We start from the raw sequence: 8516 nt of genomic DNA on the forward strand, positions 1-8516 counted from the left end.
AATTAACTGCAGTTTTCTGCCACTGAGCCAGGCTCTGTGCCCTGGGCATTTGGCTCATCCTGAGCCCAGGGCTTTACCCAAACCACCTCCTGCTGCTCCCGCGCTGGTGCCCAGATCACTGCCAGCCCCGGAGGGGCTCTCAGCCAGGAAGGTAGCTACTAGCAGCCAAAATACAAACAGGGACCGAGCCTCCAGCTGCCTCCTGGCTGGGAGCACGTCCTCCGGTCCATCGGGCTCGGACCCGTGCCAGCTCGGAGCCTCCTTGAATTACTCTCCATGTGCATCAGGACCATAAGCTGCCTGGAGCAGGGATGCTGTGCACCATGTGCATCTCCACACCCTCACCTTGTGCTATCCCCAATAAAGTGAGACGGGAATCATCTGTGCGGCCCCTGCTGCTTAGCAAAGAGCTAAATCTCTCCTGCTCCTTGGCAGGGCACAGAGCTACTCTGGGCATGCAATCAGGCAATTTGATCTTGCCTGACCAGGCTTGGAGGAGGATCCTCACCCTGCAGAGTGCACAGAGCAGCCTGACCATGGCAGAAACAGGGTAGAGAGGAAGCCATAAAACCCCCTGGAAAGCATTTCTTCCCAACCCTGACAGCATAAGGGCTGGCAGACATGATCAGTGTGCTCTGAGCTACTAAAACTTTGCTTTTCCCCCACATATCTTATTTTTAAAATCTCCTTTACTACCAGACAAGGGCGCGAGCAGTGTGCATCAGTAGAGGGTGAGCCCAGGCCAGTTGACAGTGAGGGTTTGGGGCAGACCACGACTCAACCCTCCCCTTGGGGTACCCGCAGCGGCAGCATCTCTTACCTGCTGTAGGCACGCTAACGTTATACTGAGGTAAGATAAACAGGAAGGCAGTCTTGGCTGTAACCTGTCAAAGACACGCAGAAGGGAAAAAAAGGCAAGTCAGTTCTTAAATCCATTCCTCTGCCACCATTTTCTCCTCTTTCCTACCGTGCTGGGTAAGGCAAATCGTCCAGGGAGATGTGCAGGCATCGGCTTCACTTACTAAAGTGCCTTTCAGCAAGGGGATTGCTAGGGAAGAAGTTTGCCAACAGGGACCTGGGATTTGGGAAGGAGGAAGGGGTGGATAAAAGATGGAGAAACCTGGAAAAGCAATGCAGCTGTAAAAGCCACCAGCCAGCCTGATGGGGGAAGCTCTCCGCTTCCCCTCAAGAATGAGTATCCCTCCAGTAGCATTGACCATCGTCACACGCGACCCGCTGCTCGGGGGACACTGGGAGCCCGACCCAGTGGGCCGTTTGTGTTAATTAAAACCATCCCTCATTTCCATCCGCTCCGGGCAGCCATGCCAGGAGCCCGGCCTGCGTTGAAATGACAACATCCAGCACCTGAGCAAGCTCAGTGGCTTCAAAGCCCCAAAGGCTACACATGTATTTAGCCCCCACACTTTTGCGGAGACTCGTCTAGTAACAGCAGCCACAGGACTGATGAAGCCGGACCCCTTTAGAGACCATGCAGGTGCTCATGAGCGTCCCATGGGGCAGGGGAAAAGCAGCTTTGGCAAAAGAGCCGAACCTTGCACTGGCCACGCACAAGATCCCAGCCGCATGTCCAGCATCACAGGCTGGCCCATAAAGGGAAAAAAAAAGCCGGGGATGAGACATCAGGCTCCCTGCAAACCAGGGCTGTGCTGTTTGCTCTTCATTTATTGCTTTTAATTCAAGGGAACGATCCTCCCCAGCAGTGAAGCAGGAGGCGTCGCGGGGACGGGGCAGAGCCGAGCATCCCATCCCGGTGCATCTGCAGAACACCCCAAAGCAGCGTCTCTGAGACCGATGAACCCCTGAGCTGGGTCCACAGCAAAAACCCAGCGCACAGACATCCGATGCCAACCTCCGGCCGTGCCCTCATCCTGTCCAACCCCACACGGGCAGCATATCACCGGAGAGTCTTACCTTTCTGATGGCTCCTCAGCCCCCCTTCCAACACTTTGCAAGCACTCAGCCTCATACACAACCAGCCCAAAAAAATCCCGTGCCCGTCAAACGCCGATGGAGATGAGCTGCATTTCACACAGACGTCGCTGCCATCGTTTCAAAGCTGCAGGCTATTAAAAACCCGGCTGGAAATATTGCTTCACGTCTTGCAGGACGTAGCTACAGGGGAGGGGGGGAACACAGGGGTTTTGCCAAGTGTTCCCATCCCGCCCCCACGAGCATTGAGCAACCAGCCGGTGGCTCCGCTCTGCCGGCGCAGGCAGCACTGCCCATCCTCTTGCAGCCTCGGCTGGGGGAAAGCAAACTCCACGGCATGTTTTCATGATGCCTGGGAATTTATTTATTTTTTTTTTCCCCACTTAAAAAAAGAAATCCCACATGTTGTGCTCTGCTTGTGGGGGAGTAGATGCGAGAAGCACTCTGCCGAGGGAGACCACGAGCAGAGTTTGGGGTGGTAATGGAAAAAGCGCATCGCCTGGCCTCACGCTGGCTTAAGGAGACACTTCTGGCTCTTGGAAACCTCGCTGGCTAGGAGAGCAAAGTTGCTTCATCCCAGAGCAGTACAGCACAGCTGGGACCCGGACTTTATATCCAAACCTCATCACAAGCTGACGCAGGGCATGAAACAAATGCATAAACCCGGCAGCGGCCGTGATGCTGCAGGGATGGGCGGCCGTGTCATGGATGTGCCGACGGCAGCAGGCACTGAAGGTTTTACATCCTACCCAAGTACCTGGCTGATATCCAGAGGTGTAAGCAGATGGAAACAAGGCATCATCTCCAGATGAAGTCTCCTAATCCACCAGAGGGGCCATAAGTCAGACTTGTGGGCCCGAGAAAATGGCCCCGGAGCATCTCCAAAGTGGGGAGCAATGCCTGCATGGTGCTCAGCCCCAACATGGTTTGCGAGGACTCTCCTAATCTTCTTTTCTGGAGGGCCTGGTAGGAAGGTTTCCTCCATCCACTCAAGGATCAATCAATGCTTTGTCCCATCTCCACACCTGCCTTTGCTTCCTGCCGGCCAGAGGACCTCCAGCAGCTTCGGGGGCCACCTCTGCACCCCTTCACCTCTCCAACTTTCATTACAGAGAGGTAGCGGATTGTTTTCTAAAGCCTACATAAAATGTTTTACAGCCTAAGACAAATGCAACCTCCTGGACGTAGGCAGGCGTCCCGACAGACCGATATCCGGAGAAGAACTGCCTCCCTCCTCTACCTGATGGACGGGGAAGCCCAGGCACACACCTGCAGCCACTCACCAAGGGCCACAGCGGCAGCTCCGGGGGCCAAATTTGAACCTTCGGGCATCCGACCTCGCCGTCTACCTCTGGGCATCTCGCAGACCTTACGTGGAGGGAAGGTCTCCTCTTGGGCATCAAAGGCCTTCGTTTCTCCTACAAGCAGCCGGGAAGTGTTCACACTGACCATGGAAACATCTGAACACGTGCAGGACTTCACCCTTCGCCCTGGCGCAGCCCCTGCGCACGCTCCCCTGTGGGCACCAGCAGGACTTTAATGGCCAAGGCAGCACTTTCAGAGGTGGGTGCCTGGGCTTTCCAAGGGCTCAAAGACTGGTTGCATCTCATTTTGTGAGCGCTTATACCTCCATGCTTTCCTCGCTGCAATCGCACAGGAAACCCAGAACAACACACTTACCATCCAGCTTAGCTCTGGCCTCCAAGACTCACCACCCGCAAGGCCACCAGGGTCCCGATCACACCGCACGCCCTTGGCCGGGTCACCTCCACCTCCTTGCCACCACTGCGAGGACATCTCAGTTCAGATAGGGAAGGAGTTGTGGCTTCCAGCAGCCGAGGCAGATGGAGCACAAAACACATGGGACGAACCACCTTGAGCAGGACACCGGTGGCATCCCTCCATCCTTGAAGGTGAAGGACACTCTGCACGTCCACGGAGGGACCCGCATCTTTTTGCCATTGCTCACAACACGCCCCTTACGGGGGGGAGCGTGGAGGGTTAAGTGACTTGATCGAGGTTGTAGCTGAGCTCCATCAAGTGAACATCAGGCTCCAAAATCCCACGCTGTAGCTGTATCCACCACAGCATCTCCTCCGCCACATCAACTGGGAGCACCCGCAGTGCACCCCTTGCTCTACAGCCCTGCGTAGCATGTAGAGACGGAAACACCACCGAGCAGCTTAAGCCTCCTGGAAAACAGGGAACACTTGAACCACGACCTCCAGCAGTGCCACCTCCAGCTCCCCTGCAAGGCAGAAATCAGGTTTCCTCGGCTCGGGAAGGAGCGACGAGGACCCAGGATGGCAAAGCTTTAGAGCTCACACCGAGCGTTTCGCAGACGGCCAGAGAAAGAAATTTGTAACGGGAAGAGCAACGTGAGGATCATTCAGAGGCACAAGACGCTTGCTGTCCGTTTGCTCTGAAACAAGACGCTGGGACGGGAAAGGAAGCACCAGGCACGCTCCTGCCTCACTGGGCAGCGAGCGGAGCCGGAGCCCCTGCAAAACTGCTGCAGGCAGGGGCAGAATTGGGCCTCTCCAGGTATTATTATATTTTTTTGATTATGCTGTGAGGCCACCTCCTCAGCCCGCTTCTCTGGCTTTCCCCTCTCATGTCCAGCCTTTTCTTAATGCAGCCAGAAGTCCAAATCCTACAGAGCGTCACCACGACTCTGGTGGGGATTTTAATAGGATGGGAGGGGGATTTGTCTGCACGGGGTGAGCTGAGCGGGGACCACATAGGAAAGGCTGTATATTCCTCATTCGCTCCTTGCCCTGCATTAAGGGCACCTCCGGGCAACCCACCACTGCCCAAGGGGATGAGGGAGATGCTCCTCATCCCGGCCTCATCCTGCCTGGCATGAGGGGTGTGCCTGAACCAGCTAAATTTGGGAAGCAGTTGCCCTGGGAGGCTCTCTACAGCCACGCAGAGGGAACAACGTCTTCAGCAGCGAGCGAGTTTCTAGCGATTAAGGACACTAACCCGAGGACCAAAGGGCAGCCAGACGGTGAAGAGGCAAAACCCGATGCATCCATCAAGACCACAGTTTCCTGCGACGCTCGGAGCAGCTGAGACAGGGCTCGGGCTGTTTCTCATGGAGCAACGCAGCCAGACATCAAATCAGCACATCCACTTCACAGCCCTCGACAGCAGGACGGTGGATAAAGCCAAATAATCCCAGCACTACTATGCATTTACTATGCATCTACTATCCGCCGCTATGCATCTACTCCCCGATAATGCGGTGACCGGAAAAATTCACACCCCCGCTAGCCTGGAGTTTGCAGCTTAATACAAACCAGCAAAGCTCCCTCCGCTCTTTTTAGAAGATGCTGTTTTTTCCCTTCCACGAAACGCTGTAGAGTCCAAACTAAAATCCCAATTCCACTTTTGCAGGCATGCAGGCAGCTTTTAATAAAGGCGTCTAAGCACGCCCATCCAGGCAGCTTAGCACCTCTCCCAAAATCTACCCACCGCAACTCTCAAGCCCTAAGATTTTCAGGAGCAAGGGATAATTTTGGAGCATCCTTTGCAGAGAGGTACCAGGTCACCCTCTGAAATTCAGTTCCCTTCCTGACAGCCTCAGACCGGCAGGATTTGCAGGATCTGTGCTGTCTTCACCCCGGCCGGGAGCCCCCAGGCACGCAGCCGTCCCCGTGGTCCTGCTTGGGTTAAAACCACTTTGGAGGAAGGAAGCGGCTCCAAACCTCTGGCAGGGGAGGCTGGGGGAGTTTCTGCACTCTGAGCCGGGAAAATATTTCCAGGATTTGAAAAACAACTCAAGCTAATTAAAGATAAAATGCTGTCCGAAGGCTTTTCTCACAATTTCGGTTTTTTTTTTTCCTCCACCAGCCAGAGTTTTTATTGAAAGAAGAACTTGTTGATCCACAGTATGGATTGACACAGGCCCTATATGTAAACTAAAGCCCAAACTTTGGACCAAAGCCTTTAAAAGTAAACAGCCAGCTTCAACAAAAAATCCTCCCCGAGGGCAGCACAGCCCCTCTGCTTGCACCCACACGCTCATCCCCCAGCACGACACGATTATCATTGCCTCACGCTCCCTCCTGTTTAGTCCCTTTTTAAAAACAGACCTAAATTCTGCTTTTTTTCCCCTTTTTCCCCCCCCCGTCCCCCAACTATTCAGCCTTCAAGCCACTCGCGTGCCTCAGTTCCCACATCTTGGCAAAGACCAGGGGAGGCAGAAACACTGTTTGTTTTCCCTCGTTAACGACTGGAAGGCCTTAATTTTTGCAGAGTACTATGGAGGGGACCGGGGAGGGGAAAGTATATTTAGCAGGAAGCCTGGAAATAGCAGCTCATTCGTCAGCTGCCTTCGTTTGACAGTGTCACAACCCAGTGTTTGGGAGACCGTGACTCACTGCCGCGGCTCTGCGCACGGGGGGGAAGCCCGGCAAGGGCACAGCATCTCTTATAATATAACGTTTTCTGACTTTATTACCATCACCCCGTGCATGAGCATCAGGACCTGCCCTCTGCTTTGTCCCTGAGCTCGTGGCAGCCAGTTGTGGGCATAAAGGAGAAATAAGACAGAGCCTCAGTTTCCCCATCTTACAGAGATTGTGACAGCAGCCCCTGTTCAATACGGAACCCCCCCCCCAAACCAGCGAGCTCTCCCCCAAACTCAACTTGCCAGGAGGCTAGTGGGCCACACCGCGCACAAGAGCCGTCCCTGCTGGGACACGGGTCACCGGGCAGCTGCAGGTTAAACCCAGCCTGGCTTTGGCTTCATTTTCCTACAAAGCAGGGTGGGATAAGATATGCAAAACAATTTCTGCGAAGCACCTGCTTCGCGTTTCTATATGCAGTCACTAAAAATGTTTTGTTTTTTTAAAAAAAGTTAAAAGGGGGGGGGGGAGAGTTTTTTCTTTCTGGGCTCCAGCTCGCCCACAGATGGAACAGCCACGCACATGCAGCAAATCCCTCCCTGGCACCACGCAGACACGCACCGGGCATGTTTTCACACCCTGAAGGCTTAGGCCTGGCTGGGAAGGCAGAAAACCCCTCAGTACTCAGCTCAGGACAGCTCTTTTTGGGGGGACCCCCTCCAAGCCCTGGGCTTCCCTCCCTGAGCAACGCTACGATCATCTAAAATGCACACAATACTCAAATAATCAAGTCCAACACACCCGTAACAGCGGCGGGCAGCCTCGTGCCAGGCTCTGTGCCCCCAAATCCCCTCCCTGGAGCCGGGACGGTGCTAGCGGCGCAGCCAGCGGCGAAGCCGGGCATCAAGTGAGATGTGAACGGTATCTCCATCGCGACTGGTACCCGCTCCCTGCTGCAGAGAAACTACTGGGCTGGTGGAGCCCATTGACCCTTTTGAATGGGGAAGAGGTTGTGCGCCCAAAAGGATGCTCGAAGCGTACCTCGCACCGCGCTTTGGGAGGGGGAGAGCCCTTGAGCATCACCACGAGCACGGTGCCAGAGCGAGCAAGCACTCAGCTCCCGGGGGCTGCCTGGGAAAAGGTTAAAAATCCCGTTTGTGTCTCCCCAAAGAACCCTCCCCTGCAGGAAACGGCCTATTGTGAGCAGGATTCGGCCGTTTCCGCTGAGCCCGAGCTCAGCCGCGGCCACCGGCATTGGGGAAGGTGGGAGTCCGGCGGCGGGGCGGGAAGCAGGGTGGCGAGGAGGAGGAGGAGAAGGGAGGGCGACACGTCCTCCCCACCATCGCAGAGCAGGCGCTGAAACGGCATTGAAAGGCAGAAATGTCTGAGCTGCCACCAAAACTCACTGTAGAGGTGATGCAAACGGGAATGGATAGTTTGGAGGGCTGGGGAAGAGCAGAGCCTGATTTCTCCTCCAGGGGAAAAGAAAGCAGAAGGAATAAATAAAATAAAATAAAATAACCACAAGGACCAAAAGAGTTGTCCCAAACCCCAGGCCGAGGGGAAGACGAGGGCAGATGCTGCCGAACGGGGACGCAGCCAGGCGGTGCAGAGGGAGGAGCGCCGAAAGCCACCCCAGCACGGCAAGCGCCGTCTCCCCGAGGTCTGCTGGGAGAGTGGCGGCACCAGTAGGAATTTGCTGCCTCTCAGCAACCAGGGGAGATTTAATTAAAAGATATTAAAAAAAAAAAAAAATCAGGAACGCTGCAAAACCCTCCCTGCCACCACCTCCACAGGGGGTTTCATCTCACCGCGTTTCAGAACCGCCCTCGGAGCATCGTATCAACCAAAAGCCTTCGCAGCAGCGAGCCCGGGTACCACCTCTCCGGGACGGGGATCCTGGCATGCCACCGCAGGCACCAGCACCCCGAAAAAAACAGCTGCGGGGAGAAACCCTGCCAGAGATGCAACCTCAGTGACTTTTTTTTTTTTTTTTTAATAAAGTATGACTACGAAACTTGCAGCCCAACTTTGCAGCATTTGCATGTGGTTTTGGAATACAGCTGGCCCTCTTGGGTTATTATTGAAACACACCCCCCCCCCCAAAATAAATATATATATATGCACAAACACATCGAAAGGGTTTTGTGCACTGGAAGCAACTTGCTCATTCAGTACATTTGCAGAAAAAAAGGGGGGGGGGGGGGGGAGGGG

The 8516-nt window shown here is 54.8% G+C and overlaps 1 protein-coding gene across 1 annotated transcript in view; it reads right to left on the reverse strand.

Moving 5' to 3' along the window:
* The window catches only part of TRAM2 (translocation associated membrane protein 2), a 21745-nt gene that overhangs the window by 7446 nt on the left and 5783 nt on the right, over positions 1-8516 (reverse strand). The window contains exon 4 of the mRNA XM_009319750.1: positions 821-884. Coding sequence (XP_009318025.1) covers positions 821-884 — 64 coding nt within the window. The remainder of the gene's footprint in view (positions 1-820; positions 885-8516) is intronic.

The sequence above is a fragment of the Pygoscelis adeliae genome, unplaced genomic scaffold (genome assembly GCF_000699105.1).
Source record: "Pygoscelis adeliae isolate BGI_AS28 unplaced genomic scaffold, ASM69910v1 Scaffold121, whole genome shotgun sequence".
NCBI lineage: Eukaryota > Metazoa > Chordata > Aves > Sphenisciformes > Spheniscidae > Pygoscelis > Pygoscelis adeliae.